Source organism: Amblyomma mixtum, chromosome 5 (genome assembly GCF_055824585.1).
Source record: "Amblyomma mixtum isolate Tamu chromosome 5, ASM5582458v1, whole genome shotgun sequence".
Classification (NCBI taxonomy): Eukaryota; Metazoa; Arthropoda; class Arachnida; order Ixodida; family Ixodidae; genus Amblyomma; species Amblyomma mixtum.
Window position 1 is genome coordinate 38,398,027 of NC_143016.1, and position 22,785 is coordinate 38,420,811.

General features: G+C 46.4%; 1 protein-coding gene across 4 annotated transcripts in view; it reads left to right on the forward strand.

Moving 5' to 3' along the window:
- Positions 1–12,268, forward strand: part of LOC149341831 (uncharacterized) — a 178,186-nt gene extending 165,918 nt beyond the window's left edge. For 3 of the 4 annotated variants that reach the window (XM_089544061.1, XM_089544059.1, XM_089544058.1), the window contains exons 7-10: positions 1,797–2,033; positions 4,866–5,078; positions 6,938–9,738; positions 10,678–12,268. In XM_089544061.1, the coding sequence (XP_089400187.1) occupies positions 1,797–2,033; positions 4,866–5,078; positions 6,938–9,738; positions 10,678–10,731 (3,305 nt within the window). In that variant the 3' untranslated portion in view covers positions 10,732–12,268. The remainder of the gene's footprint in view (positions 1–1,796; positions 2,034–4,865; positions 5,079–6,937; positions 9,739–10,677) is intronic. The other variant, XM_089544060.1, reaches the window with a different exon arrangement.
- The last annotated feature ends 10,517 nt before the right edge of the window (positions 12,269–22,785 follow it).

Below are 22,785 nucleotides of genomic sequence, written 5' to 3' on the forward strand. Positions count from 1 at the left end.
AAAACTCAAAGGCAATAACAGCCTCTAATGCTATCATATTGCCAACCCATAATGTAATTTTCGCAGGGTTCCAACAGCTGCGCAACTGCAAGAGCTCAAAGAGAACTCGTGCCGTCATAGTTTACCAACTTGGTCAAATGTTTAGGGGAATCCCCCAAGGTGGAGTAGATTTGTAATAAGGGAGTAATTACTCATTGGCATCCACCCAAGCGCAGCCATACGGCTACAAAGGAAAGCTATACAGCTTTCTCAGAAACTTCGTAGTTAAAGAAAAATTCGTCCTGGTCCGGGGTTTACCAACTGTTTACCAACTTGTGCAGAGATTTGGTGATGGAGATTGTGGCAGCAGTAACATAATAACTTGAAATTTTTAATGCAATAATGTTTGAGGTGGTAATGTGCAGAATGTGTTGCTGTGAATACCTGGGCCAAAGTTGCTCTAGCCTATTAAGCGCATAGTGCTCAGACACGATGCACAAAGGAAGCTCTCCTTGGTTTATTACTACAAAATTGTCCGTTTGCCTTGCATGCGGTCAAAAAGCAGTTGCTGTGCGACACCAGCACACGAGTTCCTGTGAGTGTCTGCCATTGATTGGTAGCCTGGATGTCGTCAGCACAAAATCTTCATGACAGTACTCATTGTCATACAAAAATGCGCTTAATGGTATGGCAAATTACCTTGTATTAATGAGCCAGATTTAACTGTTGGAGTGATCAATAACAGGCTTCTTTGTTCATTTGAAAAGGATCTGCTTTTTGCAGAGCATGGCTGTTATGCTGCTAAAATTGCTAAAACTTTCATGTGCTTGTCCGTGCTGCCACCAGCGGTTGCAGGCAAGTGTGCTGCATGCTAGCTGTGCTTTCACTTCTCAATTTTGCTACATGCACAGGACTTGTGTGCACACTGAGAAAGTCATATTTACCATACCCCTTACTTTGACAAAGGGCCAATAGCCAAAGCTAGTGTAGACCCATAAGTTATACACACATGTATACAGCACCAATTAGAGACAGAACTGAACAATATTGTATGGATTAGAAAATCAACAAGAATGACAGAAAGCATACTTGGATGCTGGGAAAATATAATCTGGTCACAAAGCAGTGGCAACATAGAGGTAATGCAACTTGTTTAACTGTTTCATGTACAACACAAAGCTATCGGTAAGGCATTCTGCATTTTTGTTCCATGATACTGGATTAGTCTTTGGCCATGCATGTTTCGGGTGACTAGTAAATATAAAGTTTACTTTAGTGGCATTTCTAGTGTCACATGTAAATACTGATGCATAATTAGTGATTGTGACATATTATGTCACGAACATGGCGAGTTTCATATCTGTATTTATATTTGTTAGGCTCAACGCTGCTTGAGGCATGCTGATTGAGATTGAAACATGTCCTTTATTAAAAGTCCTCATATGCCCATTGCTCAAAGGCATCTGTGTGGGCATGTGGCCCCACAGTTATCACGGTGGCTGGGGTGGGAGCTGATCTGGTCATCGCTGGCTGCAGTAAAACTTGGTGCGAGGGTCTTCTGCCACAAATTCCTCGAGCTCTGCCCAGAGCAGAGCGATAGCTGTGCTGTCGTGGGTGACTGGCTTCGCGAAATCGCTCACACCTAGTGTTGCTTCCGCAACAAAAAGGTATACCTAAGAGCGCTAGTAGCGCGGACACTTATACAGGCATGAAAGGGTCATATATATCTGGCACTCCTGTCAAGCTATGCATGAAATATAAGCCAGCGCTAATTCAGCTAGCAAAGCAGGCCGCTAATTTCTCTTTTTCTCCCACAGACCTGAGGCAGCCGAGCCCATCGCGAGCTACTGGCACGGCAGCTGCTGTGCACCGCCGGAGTGCACCAGTGGACTCTGGTTGTAGAGCAGTGCGGCCCCAGAGCACTATATCAGAAGCTGGCACCCTGGGCCATGGCAAGAAGCGCAAAGCACCACCACCACCTCCGCTGGCACTGCAGCCGTCCACAGCCACACTACGCATAGTAGAAGCAAACAAGCCAGCCAGTACACAGCTAGGTGGGTGCTGGCATTGCTTTGCATGGTCTGTTCAATATCATTTTACCTAGGACAGTTTAGTGCACAGGTACTATCGGGCCGGAATGAAACGCGAACACGGGAACGCGTGGCCTGTGGCTAATTTTGGTACAGCGCGCGCCGTCTAGCAACGTCCGCGATAAGCTGCTGACGTGTGCACTGGGTTGGTGGCTTCTTCCCCAGTCGCCCTGTGTGCAGGTATTGTGCCTAGAACTGCAGCCTTCGCTCGACTTGCCGCGGTTTGGCAATCCCCGTCTAGCTCTAGCATGGCGCTAGCCGTGTTGCTTCGATAACAACACTCGCCACTCCACGATCTAGGCGAGCGGGATGACGTTGCGGTTTTCTCTTTCTTTGATGACCGCGTTATCTCTCAGCGCGATCTCTCGGCCATTAGACTGCCGGATGACCTCTGGGATGAACGTGCTAGTGACGGCCGCTTCGGCATGACGTCTGTGTTTAATTTTTGCATCACATACATTTCAGTAAAACTTCATTTGTGCAATATTTGCGCAATTCACTTGCTTGTGCAATTTCAGTTGTGCTGTGAATAAAATAGTGAATTAATTAATTAAGAGTCAATAAAAACTAAATTAATTTGGGAAACTTTTTTTACGGCACCTCAGTGGCTTTGGCAAGTGGCTTTTAATTCCAATGTCGCGGGCTCGATCCAGGTGGCGACGGTCGTATATCAGTTAAGACGAGATACAAAACCGCCCGCACGCTGTGCGATGTAAGCGCACTTTAAAGAAACCTAAGTGGTCTAAATTAAATTCAGCCCTCTACTACGGCATCCGCCATAGTCTCTGCGACATTTCAGAACGTTTAACTAAAATTGTCGCATTTTTTTTTACGCATACGCACAAGAAAGATCGACCTGAGCCTTCGACATCCTGCCGAAGCAGATATCGCTTGCACGATAATAACCGACCTCATTGGGCAGTCAAGCTTCATCACTGCACTGAGAAGTAACGCGGTAGTTACGAGGAGCAAAAACCACATCGTCACCGATGTGGCTGGGGCCATGCCGGTGCTAGACGGGGATTGCCAAACTCGGCAAGTCGAGCAAAGGCTGCATAGGGAAGAAGCCACCAACCCAGTGCACACGTCAGCAGCTTATCGCGGACGCTGCTAGACGGCGCGCGCTGTACCAAAATTAGCCACAGGCCACGCGTTCCCGTGTTCGCGTTTCATTCCGGCCCGATAGTACAGTACAGGTACAAAACGAAGACCCTTTAGTGGAACCTCCGGTTTCTGAATGCTTATCAGAAATAAGTAGAGCAATGACAAATACAGGGAAGTTACGTCTACTTCCAGTGAAAATTCAGAAAAAGTATTAGATATACTGAAACCGTATAGAAGCAGTTGATGAAAACACACTAGATGCGATTTGCAACCTGTGCGCTTCAGCTATGCTTCACTGCAGTTTTTTACTCTTTTTGTGTATTGTGTCTTTCTTTCTATTTTTGGTGGTATTAATGTAATACCAGAAACCTTTATTTGCACTATATATTTAGGGCCGTTCATTTTCGGGTAAAACCCGAGTTCACACAATTTTTGCACTCCAAGCAAATTTTTTAAATACCTGTTTTCTACCCAAAAAGAAACCGTTTAGGAAACTTAGTTTCCATGTGGACAAGGCGGAAGATACTGCAAGCAAATCAGTGCACATCTTGTGCATACATACAGAGGGGTGTTCTTAATCAAGCGGTCATTTGAAACTCCTTTTAGTGCTTTTTACTTATGACGATGCTTAGTTTGAGGCCACATTCGAAGAGTGTGTTTCAGAAGTGAAAAGTACTGTTACACTAGTTCGTGTGTCACAAAGTAGTGTCCCACTAGAATGCAGAATTTTGCACATCCTAAAGAATAAAAGAAAGTTTGGCAGAAACCTAAATTGTGATTTAAAGATACTTCTGGTCCAAAAGCGTAATTTCGTTGTAATTATTAGAACTGGCTGCCTTCCACAATCACAACTGAAATGAATATGAAATCATTTCATGAACTTTTAAAAAATGAAAGCAATGTGCAGTTTTCTTCAAGTTCTCCTCTGCCCACTGTTATGTGCCTGAGTTTTGTTTTTTCGTTCTGTTTACTACGTTGTTTTTTTCCTTAGTTTATTTTGTGCTTTGTTGTTCAGCCACATTTTGATGCTTGTTGACTATTCAGGCATCGCACTTTTCTTGTCTTGATTTTTGTTCAGTTCCTCATGTTAGATGTGCCGTCTTGTGTCTTCATGTTCGAATTTTTTACCACCCCTTATGTAATACCCTCATGGTGAGGGCCTTTAGGGGTCTCTTGAAGTTAAAAACATAAAAATAAGGAACCAGCTGTACAATTAAGCACTTGAGATACCAGGATAACTGCCTCAGAAATGTGACATGAAGCAAAAGACTGAGAAGTCATTTCAGGTGCTGAAACTTATGTTTAACTTGGTGTGCTATACAAACTGAGAATTCTACTTGCCTCAGACTGTGTGCAGTTGGCATTAGACGTGTGTGAAGGACTCAAGCGATGCACTGCCTTGCAGACAAAGTGACACCTTACCACGGCCGTCAGCTTCCACAAGCAATGCTCACTCAAAACTATAGAGCCACATAGTCTTACAAGCCATATGGAAAATAGGGTGTCGCCTCAAAGTTATCAACTCTTCTCAAATTTTGCTCTTCATTGCCCACTGCTCAAATGCTCTGCACAACTTTTAATGCTGACTGTGTTATCAAATGGACGTGCTATTTTACTGTGCTTCATTTCAATGTTCCTGGCTAGCAAGGCTGCCATCTCTTATTGTTTAATATTTTCTTCATGAAATTGCAGCCGCTGTCTCGGATGTGCCGGAGAGACTGGCAGAGCCATCCTCAGCAGTTACTAAAGAGAAAGGTGAACCTGTCAAAGACATCGGCCTCCTGCCCCCACCATCACCTTTCTCAGCACCTGCAGAACCCGCCTTGGTCACCGGGAATTCTAACCAGGGCCCCATTCCTAAACCACGGCTACTAACTATTCCACTGTGGCAACCTCTCCCAGAAGGTTCACTTACTCCATTTGGTGTCTGCTTCTGCATGATTCCAGACGCTTTCGCTGTTTCTGTGCCTACTTGCATGGCCTTGCACTTCTTTAAAAAGCTGGCGCATGTGCACTTTGGAAGTTGCTTGCCCTTTACATTTACAGTGTGCTTTTGCTTAAATGCTTAAGGTGTTTACATGCATTGTTCCACAGGTTTCGAGGCTTTATTTCGATAAAATGATGGCAAACTTTAGGGAGAAGCTCGAAATGCTTCCTGTGTTGGCCTGTCAGTGTTTTGCTAGACCTGTTCTTCCTAGTGCTTCCAGGAATTCAGGACACCAAGGTGTGGTGAGGGGTAGTGGTGGTTGCCACCCCTGAAATTTGTGGAGTCCAACCATAGTTTTGCTGATTGCCACCTTCAGAACTCAACAATGAATTCCTTGTAATTGAGAATATGGTGCTCTCGCTGCTGCATTTGTTTCATTTGATTCGCTTTATATTTACAAGGAGCAATGCCAAACAAGCATACCTGCCCTAAATTTACTGTCCCCCTCCCCCTTGCCACTTTTCTGTGCCACCCGATAATCAATGTACTGGCGCCATACCTGCTTCCAGGCTGGAAGTGATATAGTGCAGCCCGTGGTCATGCAAGTGAAAACTCAACGCAGTATAGTTCAGCCACAGATCAGCATATAAACGGGTGGTTTGAGTGACATTTAAGGGAAATATCAATGAAAAGAAGCTACACAAGACAGGTAGATTACTCGTTGGGAATACTGCCAGCATTTTTTTGTGCGCAAAAAGATGACTGCGTTGCTGAGGAAATTGCAAATGAAGTATCCTGATTCTTATTCCATATGTATCCGCTTGTAAGTGGGTTATAGCTAGTGCAGTATGTGATTTTTGTGATGCAACACTGGCAGCCTAACTCTTATACATATGCAGTGTGATAAAATAAGGTGGTGTAGGCATGAAATTGTGCAATGTCTTACTTGTGGCGGAGTGGATTATCAACTCACAACTTCAGTAGAAGCACAGTACAGTGTGCATCCAGGAGCCAGGGATGCTGGAACCGGGATGGGGGGGGGGGGGCAGTGAAGTATTTTTATGGGGAGCTCGGCACCTGTGAGTTGGCATTTCATTGAAGAAAATGTAAATGGGACAGAGAATACCTCGTAAATGATACCTTTCCTTTAGTAGTATAGCTACACATTGAGAACGAATGTTATGATCATGGAGCTTGCAAAGAAATTAGACTAACTTTTCTCTGTGTGTTAGATTCTGTGCTATGCAAAAGCAGTGATCTATTTTGATTGCTTTAGCCAGCATTTTCTGCGTTCTATATGCAAAGTACTGTAAAGATTGAGTACTGTGCTTTATGTGGCTCTGACTAACTGTACTGACTGTGTCTGACAGTGGCATGTAGTCTCATTGCTTTGCATGTAGTCTCATTGCTGAAGGGTGATTGTATGCGAGACACAATACATTTTTCAGTGCTTATGAGATAGATATTTTTAGACTGCAGTTATGACAATGGGAATGCCTTCTGTAAACATCCAGAAATTAAGGAGGGTGCTGGTTGTTCAGTGTTTTAAGTGCTGAGTTAACATGTGGACCACTAACTTAACTCTTAGTTAATTTCAGCCAGCATTTTCTCTTTCATACATATATTTAGGCTACTCTCCTACTATGGGGTGTATCTGTTTCTTATCAAAGCTTTCGAAAGTTATTTTTCAGCTGAAATAACTTATGGCATTCAATTCAGTGGAGATGTTGAGATACGTACCAACAATATTATAACGTTTTCTTCTGCACAGAGCCTATGCAGTGATTGTCAGCAGCTGTATAGCTTCCTTATTTCAGTTTTTTCTTTGTTCTTTCAGACGACTATTCAAAGCAGTATGGTGAAGCATCCACAGACTACCAGAAGCTTGTGTTATCTCATATCGATGCCTCATTAGATTCACCAGAGGAACCAGATTCATTGGTTGTGGACAGTTCAACCTGTGTGTCAGACAGTGCGTCGTGGGAGTATACCATTCCTGAGCCACCATCGCCCTTCAGAACGAGAGCAAGCATTGCTTCAGAGTCAAAAGCGGTGTCTCAAGATGAAGTGAAGACTGAGCCTCCACAGCCAGACTCACCCAAAAGTGACCTTTCGAGAGACGACAGTGGACTCGTGGATGACTTGGGAAGTAGAGATGCCACTCCCCATGAAGCTACCGAAAATCGAAGTGTTGGTAACTGTGCGACAGACCAAGATGAACTGAAGAGCAAGGAAAATAATTCTGTCAGTCCAGCCATCACCTCTGGGAGTACTTCAGTCAAAGCTGAACTCGCCGTGCATCAAGAAGCAGGGTCTCGATGCAGCACTGAGGAGAAGGTAGGAAATCTGGCAAAGGAAGAGCAGCCTGAATCCGGTGCTGAGAGCTCAGAAACATCGAGCCTGTCAGCAGTGCCTACAGAGGAACCTGCAGTGCAACATTCAAATGGTCCTGATCAGGATCAGGAGTCGGACGAAAGCAGCTCAGTTGTCACAAAGGAGCCAATGCCTCGTAGGGACAGCCTACAGATCTATCGTCTCAAAGAAGTCAAGGTATCTGCAAGGCACGAGGATTCGCCTTCTTCCGAGACCCAGAGTGCGTCTGAGCCACTGTCGGAGCCGGGCACCAGTGAAGTGCAAGTAGAGGCATCTAACTCAGTACCTGAAGAAGAAACTTTTGTGCAAACGGTTGTAGTGAGCCAAGAGCACAAGGGAGGTCAAGTTAAGACAACAGTGCAGATGGCTTCCGTTGAATACCTTCATACTGGTTCAGTTAATGTCGATGCATCAAAGAGGCAATGTGTAACGTCAGAGGATTCTCAAGAAAGCAGCCGTGATACACCACAAACGGGTGTTTTAGACCGCAGAGAACTTGTTAAGATGAGTAGCTTTCCAAACGCTGCTGAAAAACGAACTGATGTTGAAAATGCTGTCTGGCAGGCATCAAATGATGTCTCACCAGAGGTCAAAGAGTGTGAAACCTCTGTTCCTGAGCAGGAGGCCAAGCTGAATCACAAGCAAGACACTGAGCGAGAGCGAACACCGCGGCCCCGCAGCATTGTGGGTGGACCAATCTCTTTCTCTATAGGGTCATATGGGTCATACAAGACCGAGGTTGTTGATGACATCTACAGTGGTGAGGCACCCAAGCCAAACTTTGAGAGGTTCAAGAATATCAAAGTCATCTCACCTAGCACTGCCAAAAGTGGCACGCACCACCCAGTTTCATCAAAGGTGTCATCAGGTCCTCCTGTTGGTTCAGCAACCTTAGCACGAACTGAGGAAAAGCAGTCATCCGATGGAGATACTGTTTTCACAGTCAAAATTGGCAGTTGGGAAACTGGTGGAGACAATCAAGCATTGAAGCAAAGCGGCAAGCAGTCAGTCTCCACAGCAGATCTCTGTCCAAGCCAGCGAATTCCGCCAGTGTCGAGGGAGGCAGGGCAGCTTCAGTTTGAAGAAGAGAAGGACAACCTGTTGAGTGAGTATGCGCGGCTTCAGGAGCAGTTCGTGGCATGGAAGCAGCAGCTAGCATCAAATCAGAACTTGCTGGAAGACAATAAGATTGTTCCAAGCACCGCAGCCACACCTGCTGCTGCACCGCAGACCGGCAGCACCGCTGCCGTGAATGGCCAGCACGAAGTTCGAGTCTCCACCTTGCCCAGGACAAAGCCAGCACGTCCACTGAGCCTCGTTGAAGAGCGCAGCCGAGTGTTCAAACAGCCAGGCTCCACGGAATGCATGACAGCACCAGTCGTAAGCTTTGGCACATGGAAAGACCAGAGAGAAGAGCGAGCCATTGTATCAACCAGCTCCTCGATCAACCGCCAGAAAAGCGTTGGGGGCTTGGAGGGCATAGAAGAAAGGATGAGCAAGCCTCATGGAAGCTTGACAAACACAGTGCACTCGGCTGTAAAGCAGCAGACAAAGCCCAAGCCAGAGTCAAAGAAGCCCCCTGGGATCCTGTATGCAGCACCCGTGGTGCGTGGATTTTCTCCGGAGGCCATCGAGAAGCTGTCACAAGAAGCTTCTCTTCAGCAAAAGGTGTCCCAATCTCGGGAAAGGGCTACGCCTCACGAGGACATTCCAGTGGCCACGAGTGTGCAGCGGTTGCTATCAGTGGAACCTTCCGACAAGGGCAGGGTAACTGTGACCAGCACTCACACGAGTTCAGAAGCGTCTGTGAGCAGTCAGCACGGCAGCATGGCAGACCGGCGATCCTTGCCACCATATCTCCAGAGCGAGATTGTCCGCTTGGCAAAGAAGCCGAGTGCAACATCAGAGCAGCACTTGGGTGGCACTGAGCACCCTAGCTGCAGCAACAACAAACCAAGCATTGTGCAGGCCACCCTGAAGTCTGGTGTCACCGTGGAACCTCTGGCTTCCGCTCATTCTGTGGTCAAAGTGAACGGGCATGTCGGCTCTGCCCAGGCGGTGCAGGATCACAGCACAGCCCAGACAGAGCGCAGTTTGGGCCACTTAAAGCGATCAACATCCGAGTGTGATGGACCCCGTAAGGTGGCTGCAGCACAGTCCAGTTCTCAGAGTGCAACCAGGAATTCACAGGCATCAGTCGTCGGCACCAGAGACATCCTCATGGATGAGATCCGCAACTTTGGTGGCAAAAGCTCCCTCAGGAAGGTAGGTCCGTCTTACTTGTAAAAAAGCAAGAAAGCAGCCAGCAGTTTCATATATTTATTTGTTTGTATACCATAATCCTTTTCCAGGCTTATAAAGGGGCTGTATTTTGTAATGTTTTGATTCCCTTCCTTTTGGTCCTCTGTCACTAGTTTTGTCTACCACACTTTGTGCCACTAGGAAGTTGCGGCCAGTGACAGAAAAACAAAGGGAAATAAAATGAAACAGAACACTGCAAATTGTGACTCCAGGATTGGGGATAAACTTGCATAAAAACTTCGAAATGAGGTATATGAAATGCAGAAAGTCAATGTAAATACAGCTGAAATAGGGAAGATGGACAACGCGTTATTCCGAATTGCAACAGGCACAGCAGACAGCAGGTTACATGAGTACCTTAAGACTCATCTGAAGTAAGTAGTCTGAATTTTCAGCAAAAAAGCAAACAGTAACTATATAACTAGCAAGGTGGTTGACCATTTCTAGAAGCTTCAGAATACTGTGGCATTAATGTGCTTACACTGATAACGAGCTGGCTACTGTGGAAATGGCTGGTAAAGATTGATTGTTTTTTTGCTGTGCTTTGTCTGGTCTGACTACACCTACCATTCCACTTAAAAATATTAACAGGGTGTTTCATCAGTTGCTAATATTAAGAAAGTTTCAACAACTTCCCATTTTTGAATGAAAAAAAAAGGTGGCATTAATGAGTGTCATCTCCAGTATTCTGTTGTTCTTGTTTGTAGCTGTTTTTGCCTGTGGCTTGCAGTTATTCTAGCATTCACTGTACTAAGAACTGCATCTAGCAGCCTTCGTTGTTGACACTTTAAGGAGCAAAAGTTGCTACCCATTTTTCTTCCAGAATGTAGCTTCTTTTCGTGTCACTCTTAAGTTTGTTTTCATGTTGGTGTTTTTTAGTCATTGACGTGCATTTTTGTGCAGGTTTCTACTGAGCCAGCCTGGCAGTTGAACGTGTGCGGCCTTCGGTCAGCGTGATGAGCCTGTGTGGCTCCGAGTATCTTGCATCTGGTCGTAGCTTGCTTGTGCGAGGGCACCATTGCCTTGACTAGCTAGCATCTACACTGCAGCCTTCACCTGAGTGCCTTCAGTCACTTTATTTTTGTGCGCTATATTTCTTGATTGCACCTTGTTGTGTGCCTTCGATACATGCGGGTCAAATTCTCGTGCACGATTGTTGGCATTGCACCTACTTCCATGTCCTGCTCCTAACAGCAGCCCCCACGGCTCCCTATAGTCAGGCATTGTCGTAGTCTCCTTCTTCCTGTTTACAGCTGGCACTGAGCGTTTTATTATATATATTGCCTCTCTTTGTGTGTATGTTTGTCAGGATAGGCTCATACGTCTCAGCAGGGCTGAGACCAATCAGTGCCTAATTGTTGTATTCTCTAGCATCTGAAGCGCTGAATGCGCCGTGGCCAGATAGTGCTTGCAACACTAGGAGGTAGTGTACTGGGGAGTCAGTGCCATTGTTGTGAGGTCTGCGCCTCTTGCTGATCCAGCATTTTATGTAAATACCTAAGTGCACACCAAGAAGATATGCTTATATCCATGCCCTTAGACTCGCTGAATCACAAATGCCACATTACTCGTCTACTTCATTTCAGACATAGCATACAATAAATACTGTAAAGCCTACCTGCACATTCTTATTTTTTCACTGTGGCCCTATTATGCAGAACGAAGCATGTTTGAAAACTGCAGTGGGCTTTCTGAGGCCCCGCAGAACTCTATTTCTTATTGAGCAAGAAGAAATGAGCCCTGATTGCCATTAAGTTTCTACTAGTGTTTGTGAATCAGCAGCCAAAACTTTCTAGCTTCATGTGAATAATATTGACGTTTTCCTGCACACCTTTACACAGAGCTATGCGCTGTGTGTGCAACAGAGTATGACAGGTGGTATTACAGATGCTGAAATGAAGTACATGTGGATGCCAAGTTAGGGAGCAAACACTGCGCTACAAGTTGCTTCCAGTTGACCAGCTGCTTCCTCGAGCTGTACCTGCTTGTGGCATGTAGTGAGATTCCGAGATAAAGTGGTGGCATGGCATGTGCGAGATTCGCGTGTACATAGACTAGTTTTATATCTCGAGCAAGGCAGCTCGTCTTTCTCCTCAATAAGCAGCCGAGCGGGACTGCTTCTTGAGGAGGAAAGGCTTCAGGTTCCTTTTATTTTTAATGCAGGGCTTGTTACTGACATCAATATATCTGTATTGCTCAAGATACCTTTAGCCCAGATGATTTTACCCTAGGCATTGTGTTGCAGAATGCAGTGGCTTTAATGTGTTGAAGAAATCCAAGATGTGCTTTAATCATTTCGACAGGCTGGCATCCCTCATGCACAAGCAGATGTGGGATGAACCTGATTAGATGACACGCCATCACTAATTTTTTTTTTTCTGCAGGGATGTTTTTTGGCAGTGTACAGTATTTATGTTTGAGAATTCTGCTGTACATGCGTGACAGTATGTGCCGGTTGATGGTTCGTTGAAGGAATTAAAAATGGTTAACACAAGCACTGGTTTGGTTGTTTGCCTCAAATGTGTGACGTTCTTGGGCAGGGCATTCTGGGATGAAGGAAAAAGTAACGGGAGAATGAGAACAATGTTCAGTCAGAGGAAAGATAGAGAGGTTGGCAGGCAGAAACTTGACCCTGGCCTGCTACTAAAGTAATGAAAACCGTTCTCCTCTGCAGTGTCAGCATTTACATACTAAAGACAGATAAATAGGTACATTGGTAAATTGGTTTTTGAGGGAAGGAAATGGTGCAGTATCTGTCTCATATATCGGCTGCCTGCCCTAAGGAAAGGGAGGAAGGTGGGAGTGAAAGAAGAAAGTTGTGCCATAGTGGAGGTCTCTAGTATAATTTCGACCACCTGGGGATCTTTTAATATGCACTGACATTGCACAGTACATGGGCGCCTTCTGCGTTTCGCCTCCATCGAAACGCGGCCACCACGGTCGGGTTCAAACCGGGGTACTCCGGCTTGGTAGACGAACACCTTAACCACTGAGCCACCGCAGCGGGTTAAAGACAGATAATAGTCTTGGAATTGGGGATGGGGGTGCTTTCAACTTGCTCTGAAAATGGCCGCCGCGGTGGCTCAGTGGTTACGGTGTTCAGTTACTGACTCGAAAGATGCAGGTTCGATCCCGGCCACGGTGGTCGAATTTCGATGGAGGCAAAATTCTAGAGGCTTGCGTACTGTGCGATGTCAGTGCACGTTAAAGAACCCCTGGTGGTCAAAATTTCCGGAGTCCTTCACTACAGTGTCCCTCGCAGTCTGAGACACTTTGGGACATTAAACCGACATAAACCATAAAACATAAACCATGCTCTGAAAATGAGTTGTGCTCGGTGAACATGATTTGGCTATGGTGCATTCAGACTCTTCAAATGAGCCACGATGTTTGATACTTTGTTATATCCGTCACTTTGGCGCTGCATCTTCAGAAAGCGAACATCAACTAGCCTATTGCTTCTCTGCTTGCATGCTCTGCCTTTTATACGAGTGGCCATCCTTGTGGGGCTTGTGGTCATCTGGTCATGCCCAGTATACGTGGTGTTGCTTGTGGCTGCATTGCTGTATGCATTGAACACCTGCACACATCTCCTTGCAGTGAAGTTGTGCGTGCCGATCATTCGGCAGTCTCCTAAACAAGCACTCGTATGAAACCGCTTGCAAGCATGGATGTATGTGACAGAGAGAGAAAGAACGCTATGCTTAGGCTTCCTCCTTAAGAGCACACTGTAATGTTCGAACAGGTGTGTATGTGAAAATTCATCATTTCAGGGTTCATGATGTCAGTGGGGACATGGAACTCGAGCGGCAAACTGTGATGGGGATACTTTTCAGGAATGGCAGAGTATGCTAGCTGCCACCTTGTTTTTTACAGCTTTTAGCTTAGCTACAAGTCTCGAAGGTGAGCATTGTCTGGAAAGAGCAGCAAACCTCGCGAAGAGGTTTTCTGAAACATTCTAAAATTTTCTATGCGAATAGCATCCAGCATAAAAATTATCGCAGGACGGTTGCCTCCTGTAACACAGAATTCAGTGGCAGCAGAGCAACCCAGATGGGTTTTCCTTGGATTTCCTTATAAAGGCCTTCATTGCTACTGTGACTTGAAATTGCCTCTGACACTGTCCGTTTTCAGGGCACGCACTGCTGGGTCTTCATGTCTGTGCTGTTTTGCCTCGATGTCTGCTGTGCGTAGATTTGGATTATAATTTTCTTCGCACTCTCTTCCGGCCTCGGCTGCGTGGCGAGCTGGATACCGTCCCCTTTGAAACGAGATGGTGGCAGGTGAACTTGTATTCTTGAACCTGAACTTGCATCCTTATGGCACCAAGCCGACAATCTTCCAATTGCCTTTTGCTAATATCTACCGCAGATTCAGTTGCATTACCTTTGTTATCTAACTTAGGGCCTTGGGAGAATGACTGTGTCTGTATTGGCATCTGAATTTGTCCTACCACATTCTAACTGTAACATACTGTCACGTTGTGGTGACTGCAGTCCAACAGTCGGGAAGATGAAGAAAAAAAAACTTTTTCAGGCTTACTTGCGCCCCCAAAGAAATGGACTACTCAAAATCGGTCACGGGGCAGTGACAGCACATGCAAAAAACAAGAACTTTGTTTTCAACTGCGCATTCCATTCCGATCCAATGGGAATCAAGTGGACTCAGCTGGACAGCCAACTGGAGTGGTAGGTCAAATTACAATGTCCAATTCCATGTGGAGCTTCGAATCTGTTGCGAATGCATAACTGAAGATTTTCCGTTTGGAAGGTACAACTGGATGCCAATGGTCATTCTTGACTGAGCAGGCATTCCAATCGGCGCTTCCAATTGGTTTCAAATACACAACTGTGAATTATTCAGCTGGAAAGCTCAAATATGAACGTTTTTTCATGCAGGAATGTATTTATCGGCTATATTTTCACATTCCTTAGTCCGCCATTTTTCTTCCATCCGTACAAGCCATCCTATAGGGCCCATTTGCACTTTCGAATGGGTTCCTGATACACAATCAAATATCCAGTTGGATGCCGATGGTAGTTCTTTGACCGAGCAGGCATTCCAATTGGAGCTTCTAGTTGCTTCCAAATACACAACTGTGTCCAGTGTGCTTTGTTTCTCTACCCCACCTTTTGCGCAATTTTTGTGTTCACAGCTTGTCAGTAATGCAGCTCAAGGAAGACGAAGTTCTACTTTAGCTAGCTGTCAGGGCGAAATTTTTTCTTTAATTTTAAGCTCTTTGCGCTGGGTGAACTTATACCTTGAGTTGCCTGTATATGTTAGTTCCTTCTTTTGCTGCTAAAACACAGGCCACAGAAACATTGAGTTCTGACGTCAGCAGATCGGCTCACGTGCCATTGATACGGAATGAGCACGGCTTGATCAGTGTCCCCGCCGGGTCGGCCTTGGGATGCTGTTTCTGGGCCGCAGCTTGCCGATTTTCGCTGCTGTCTCCATGCTTGGCGTTGTACTCGAGGAGAGGGACGGAGCCCGGTCAAGATTTGTCTCCTCGAGCTACATGGGTAGTCACCATCGTAAAGTAAATAATCAGGTTAATAAGTGACGCTTACCTTGTTTCGCCGTTATCCCGTACTAGACAGTCGAAATTGCGAATTGCCAGTTATGAAGCGTACTCGATGGTACCGGTTTTTGCAGTCAAAGTTGGCTCTTTTAATGCATACCACACGTAAACTCCATCGCTGGGTTGAGCCAACACCTCCTAGACTAGTTCAGCATACCTTCGTTTGCTCGTACAGGGAATTAAGAAGTCTGTATTCGTCGGATGCTTTCTACCATGACTACCAGTGTGCCTGGGCCCCCAAAAATCGCAAACACTAGCTGTCATACTAATTAAAACTGTGCAGAATGCATACTGCGCGGAGCTGGCCAGTCAAAAAAAAACATTGAGATTTACAATTGGAACCAGTTGATTTTTGGGCACCATTGGAACCAATTGGCTAGAAAGCAATTGGAAAGACCAATTGGTTCCAATGGTGTCTGAAAACCAATTGGACCCAATGGTTTTTTTTGACTGGGTAGTGCCAATCAACATTTTTCTATGGAATTGAAATTAACATGCTTTTATGGAATTCAAAGCCAACAGACACACATACATCACACACAAGCAACACTGCACATTCAGGCACTAGTAGCATACATTAGCTCAATATGTACATCCAGAGAACACACTTCTGCTCCAACTTATATACCCAATTTATTAGGCTCTCATGCTGGGGCCGGTGGTGCTTGCCCACTGAGCGCAGTTATTTAATTTAATTTCAGCTCCAGTGGTGGTGTAGGTGATGAGTACAATTTAATAGGCTAAGCTGCTGATAGCTCTTATTGTAAGTACCATATTAGTTCTCCCTTTTTTGTCAAACATTCAAACATTCATTGGATAAATTGGGTGCAGTTTGGCGGACCAATTGGATGCAATGGGTAAGATCAATTGGGCTCACCAATTGGTAACCCAAATGGTCCAATTGGATAGTCCATTTGGACCATCCAATTTGAACACCATTCCAATTGGAAACCCAAACGGTCCAATTGGATAGTCCATTTGGACCTACCAATTGGAACCAATTGGAAACTGAACTCGTTCATTTGGAACCCATTGGAAATCCAATTGGTTCCAATGGTTTTTTTTTTACTGGGGGTGCATGGTTCATAGACGTGGTGGAAACATATCCCAGGATTCCTTTCATGCAAGACCACCACCAATTTGTGATGTAAGCAATATATGCGGTGGCGCTGCTTTCACCGGCTGGAGCAACTGGTGAAAAACATGGAGGTGAAACGTAGGCTTAGCGCCCATAGAAATACATGTAAGTAAAAGTTTTCAAAGCAGTTCTCTGATTTTGCAATGCACCTGTGGAGTCCAGCCTCCTGTCATGCAGAAGAACGAAATTCAGCAGATCTGAAAGTATGACGCCTCATTTGAAGGCAATGTATGTTTCAAACACGTATACACACGGGAGTGACTCCCTGCTCAGGGTATTGAGAAGCATTCAAATATTTTTTTCATTTCACAGAGTACTCATGGAGGCGTCTGCTTGTTAACAGTTGGCGAGTGCACTGACGAAGAGTGTGACTGAGTGCGCTTCCTCATTTTGAAGCTATCTGTAAAATGCCACGATAAATCTGTGTTTGAAGCTAGACATACCCCCAAAAGGCGCTCTATATCTGCTGGGTGTTCCCCAGAATCGCGCAAGCTTCTCTTTTAGACGTATACATGCTTCCGCCTGCGCTGCATTTGCTCACTCATACAGTCGTTCAAACTGCACAGCCTAGAGAGCAATACCTGAAAAAGCAGTTTTCAAACGGCTCGAGGCACGCGAAAGGCACCGCGCTGTAGCAGACAACGGCTCATACGGTAGTCGCGGCTCCGTTGTTGTTGTTGTGACTGAGAGAAGAAAGAGAAGGAAATTGCACGGGCCTGCCTACTGGCTATAGTGAACTAGAATACTCCAGTATTCTAGTATTCTAGTTCACTATACTACTGGCTCAAGCCAAGCCACCACCGCTGCCACGTACAGATAAAGGAGAGTCAAAAGTTCAGAGAAAAAGGAAAGAAAAGACGCGCGTCGCAGCAACAACCGCGTCCGCCGAAGTGGACGCTGCTGAAAAAAAAAAAAATCTCTGCCTCTCCCGTAACCGAGAGTAGAGTAAGCATGAAATGTTTACGGGCCTAATGTCATCTCGGTGGACACCCGAACCGCACCGTACAGGAAGGGAGGAACGCCACCACCCGTTCAGCGCGATGCCTTGTCATTTGAACGCAAAATGGCGCAGTAATTCTCTGCCATCTCGGTGGACACCCGAACCGCACCGTAAAGGAAGGGAGGAACGCCACCACCCGTTCGGCACGATGCCTTGCCCTTTGAACGCAGCGCTTCTCCCCCGGATCACGTACGACAACGAAGTGCAACATGCAATTTATGTGGTTTTTGCACGCGTTATTAGAAATCGGAAATTATAATTCCGTGCGTTATCAAACCCACAGCTCCACTGATATCTTGATAAACATTGAGAAGGCACTGGCAGCAGTTATTTTTTGTCTCGTTTGGAGACCAACCAGCGCTTGCATGCCGGTCGCGTAGGAGGGCTTACGGAGTCTCGTTAAATCTCGCTAAGTCTCGTACGGTGCCCGGATGTTCTCGTTTCAGAGCCCGGATGACTGGAATTCAGTGCCCGGATGACTGGAATTCAGTGCCCGGATGAGTGGATTTCAGTGCCCGGATGACTGGATTTCAGTGCCCGGATGACTGGAATTCAGTGCACGGATGACTGGATTTCAGTGCCCGGATGACTGGAATTCAGTGCCCGGATAACTGGAATTCAGTGCCCGGATGAGTGGATCTCGGTCTCGGCGTGACGTCACCACACTGCCGACAACGGGGGCTAAAAGCATTTCATGCTTAACAGATAAGCGCCGAAGCCGCGCTCCCTTCACCTCCTCCGTCGCGGCTCCGGCGTCCGCCGAAGTGGCTTGGACCACCGTGGCTTGGACTCATGGAGAAAAAAAGCATTTCATGCTTAAAATCTCTGCCTCTCCCGTAACCGAGAGTAGAGTAAGCATGAAATGTTTACGGGCCTAATGTCATCTCGGTGGACACCCGAACCGCACCGTACAGGAAGGGAGGAACGCCACCACCCGTTCAGCGCGATGCCTAGCCATTTGGTTTTTTGAGGAAAGGAAATGGCGCAGTAATTCTCTGCCATCTCGGTGGACACCCGAACCGCACCGTAAAGCAAGGGAGGAACGCCACCACCCGTTCCGCGCGATGCCTTGCCCTTTGAACGCAGCGCTTCTCCCCCGGGCCCCTGTGCACCTGCGCAGCTTTGCTTCGATGCGCGAAGCCCCTAAGAGATACGTACGACAACGAAGTGTACGTGGCATTTATGTGCTTTTTGCAGGCGTTATTAGAAATCGGAAATTATAATTCCGTGCATTATCAAACGCACAGCGCGACTGATATTTGATAAACATCGAGAAGGCACTGGCAGCAGTTATTTTTTGTGACTCGTTTGGAGACCAACCGTTGCTTGCATGCCGGTCGCGTAGGAGGGCTTAGAGAGTCTCGTTAAATCTCGTTAAGTCTCGTACGGTGCCCGGATGTTCTCGTTTCAGAGCCCGGATGACTCGATTTCAGTGCCCGGATGACTCGATTTCAGTGCCCGGATGACTCGATTTCAGTGCCCGGATGACTCGATTTCAGTGCCCGGATGAGTGGATTTCAGTGCCCGGATGAGTGGATTTCAGTGCCCGGATGAGTGGATTTCAGTGCCCGGATGATGGCTCTCGGTCTCGGCGTGACGTCACCACAGCCGACAACGGGGGCTAAAAGCATTTCATGCTTAAAAAAAACTAAGGAGGGAGCGTGACGTCACGCGGCCAGCGTTCGCAAGCCGAGTGTTTATGAAGCCGTTTTCTCCCTCAGTTTTTCGCTCTCCCAGTCAGTCCTTTATGTTATGATTTCGATAAGTTTTAGTGAGTGCGTATGCGTGGCTTGTGGCGCGGGGCGTCTACTGTAAGGAGGTTAATCTACAGTCAGTCTGCCGCGCTAATCCGCGCATGCGCGCGCGCAGCGGGGCTAGATTTTACGGCACGCTATCACGTGGCGTGATCACGGAGAGGTGGAGGGGGGGACAAACTTTTTTTTTTACTGTATCTTTACTTGTTAAGACTAGACTTCAAGGTTGTCGCCGGACGCTCTCCTCAGTTTTTTTGCCTCTATGCTTGGACTACACGAGAAGCATGGCGCGATTCGGGGAAATACCCTGTGGACTGTGCTTGTGCGGATCTGAGAGGCTGCGCCATCTTGCGAACCGCAAGGCAACCAATATCCCTGCTCGGAGCTGAGGTAAACATCGCAGTAGCCCAGATGGCGCAGCCTGTCAAATCTCTGTCCGCTATACAAAAAAAATTCTCCAGCGCAAACTACTGGCTTATTTGGGCTCAAGTACAGACCACAGGGTAGCTTATGGTAGTCTGCTTTTTTTTTTTTTCAATTTAACTTCAAACTTGCCTGGACTGCCCGCAATCAGTGAAAAACTGGAGTCGTCTGCGCGCAGAACTTTCGCCGAGGCGAGCGGATTTGAGAGGCTGCGCCATCTGTCGAATTGCAAGGAAACCAATATATCCTACTCGGAGCTGGGGTAAATGTCGCAGTGCCCAGATGGCGCAGCCTGACCAAGCTCTTGCTCCACCCGCCTAGACGGAAATTCTACGCGTAGACGTCTGCAGTTTTTTGCCCATTCTGGGCAATTCGCAATTCAGGCAATTCCAATGTTTAAATTATTGTGAAAACGAAGACTATCGTAAGCTTGCCCATAAGCTATCATAAGACTATCATAAGGGATGCCTTCCCCACCGATATCGCTGTCATCATGCATCTGTATTTCCAGTGGCTGTAAGCACTTGTACTTGTTGATGAGGGTACCTGAACAAGATGTTGGAAGTTGGCTATAAAATATTTGCATTATGTAGAGTACAGCCTACCATGCGTGGTGGTGGTGAAAATATTTTAATAAAATAGTTTAGGAGGTTGTAGCGGCGGTTGGAGCTCTCAGTCCGGAACCCCATTGGCGTAGGCTGCTGTCCGGGCTTATTCGATGAGTTGCTGATGGCTCGTATCGTCCGAGCTGGTCGAGAATACCCCCGCCTTATCATCGCACGGTCAGCCACCGCGAACAACGCAGACGTAGCAGCCTCAGAAGCAGAAGCAAAACGACAAGGAGCCTAACGCACGGCTGTCACAGCCGACGGAATGCGCAAATGCAGCTGAGAGCATGCAACGACCAGCCTCTGCGCGCAGCCAAAAATATGGAAAAACCGACACACCCAAAGTGACTGGTAAGACAAGCACTCCTCCTTCCATTTCACAACACGCATCCTTCAATGCTCCCACCTCGCGAGCCCATTCTACTACTCCCATTTGCGCAGCACCAAAATATCAACAAGACATCCAACACGCCTATTCAGTCACGGCACCATGAATGCTAGAATCTTCTAGGAACAGATCAGAGATCCTGTTAACACGTTTCGAAAGCTTCGAGCAGAAACTCTGATGTCTCACCGACATTGTCGAAGCGCTTGCCTAGGCCTACGAATGCCACGAAACACGCCTGACCCTGCTAGAACGAGTATACCGTATGCTTAAACGCCTTCTCCCCGATGAAGATTTCAGCTGCGAACAAATGGAGTACATTACTCAGTCGCAAAAAAGGCTCGCAACTTCCCGATGAACAATCGAGTCTCCAGCGCTCAGACTAAGATAGCAAGGTAGCTAACCCATGGCACAAGTAAGTGACGGGAGTTTTTGCATATGGTAGTGGAAATGTCACGGTGTCGGTAACAAGAACGCAATATGACTCAATAATTCCTATAATCGAACGATTCCCGCATGTGTTACTTCTGCAAGAGGTAAGAAGAGAGCATCCCGGGTTACAAAGCTGAACAATCAGCGCGCAACGATGAGAACAAACCATTAATTACGGCGTACGTAAAACTTAAGGTAGAACACTGCACCGAAATAGCAGCAGACAGTTGAACAAAGTACGCGTTAATACCTACAATATAGTAGTGAACAAAAAGATATAAGGAGCTCTAAAATCAAGGTGTGTCTGACCTTCTTCATGTTTTGTTTGGGGCCCTGCGTTCACATGTTCCAGCGATGCCGCCTGGTAACCTGAAGAGTTTGCTTTCTTTTGAGTCCAAGATTACCACCTTCGCAGCGAACTTCCTTTCAATCTAATATGGATGGTGTTGAACCTCATGGATCTAATGTCCACCGAAAAGTGCCGTTTATATTTCAATGGAACTGCGCTGGGATTTTAAGTCGGTTCGCTGAACTGAAACTATTCTTGAAAGAGACTTGTGTTCCAGTATTGGCCCTGTCGGAAGCTGGCCTGCCAAGCTGGAGATGTTTGTCTGGATATGTAGCCCATAAAAAACTACAGCATAAAGTCATTTCCTGCAGGAAGAGCCGCGCTTTGATAAGAAGGGAAATGCTACATGTTTCTTTAAGCGTTGTCGATCTTTGCACGGATGACATCGAGGTAGCAGCTGTTCTGCTGTGACTAAATGTGTGTATAGATGGTGACTGCGGGAGTGGAATATGTTCTATTATGAGTGTCTGCACACGCATAGCGGGGCAGATCTGACCGGTTTTAGGACATTATTAGCATACAAGGGACGCTACGGTGGAGCAACTGCCAGCAGAATAAGCAAAGATAATCCCACTTGTAGCATACAACAACTCAACTCAAGATATGACAATTCATTTTTTTTCGAATCTAACTTTTTTGACCGCACTAAAATTTGCGCACGTTGTTGGTGGGAAGGCTGTGCCAGACTTCTTACAGAGTAGCAACCAATGTCTATCATTGTATTAATTTGTTCCCAAAGCAAATTTATTTAGGAACTGCTGTCTGCGCTGCGTGATGGCTTCAACGCTTGTATATATTTTTATTTCAAAATAAGGCCACAGTTTCAAGAATCCATTTTCAAAATAACCTCACGCATCAGTATTCCACACACAAGCCTTTTCCAGCGATCACTGCTCAACTCCGCCGGAGCAGGGAGTCGAGGAAGCTGTCAGTGAAAGTCTAGTCCATGTTTCTCCACTTTTCCAGCACTTTCGCGACCTTCTGTTAGGCGCTGCTGGCTTTTTCTCCATCGGACGACGCGCGATGCCTATCCAAGTATATTCAACTGGAATGATCCCAGTAGGCCGGCTTGGCGACTTCAATAAATGCGCCGTCCTCTTCTTCATCCAATTTTTCACAAGCTTAGTGATTCGGGTCGTAATTCTGTTGAAACAAATATCCAAATCCCAGAATTCTTGCGCGTCTACAGAAGCATGCATATACCCTTTCCAAGAGTGCCCTGATCAACCTTTTCGCTCATGGTACCTTGAATTCAGTCAAGGAGACAAACTCCATGACTGTAGAATAAGCCTTGTGCTATTACGTTCCCACCTCAGTGGTGTAACGTGGTAAACTGACAAC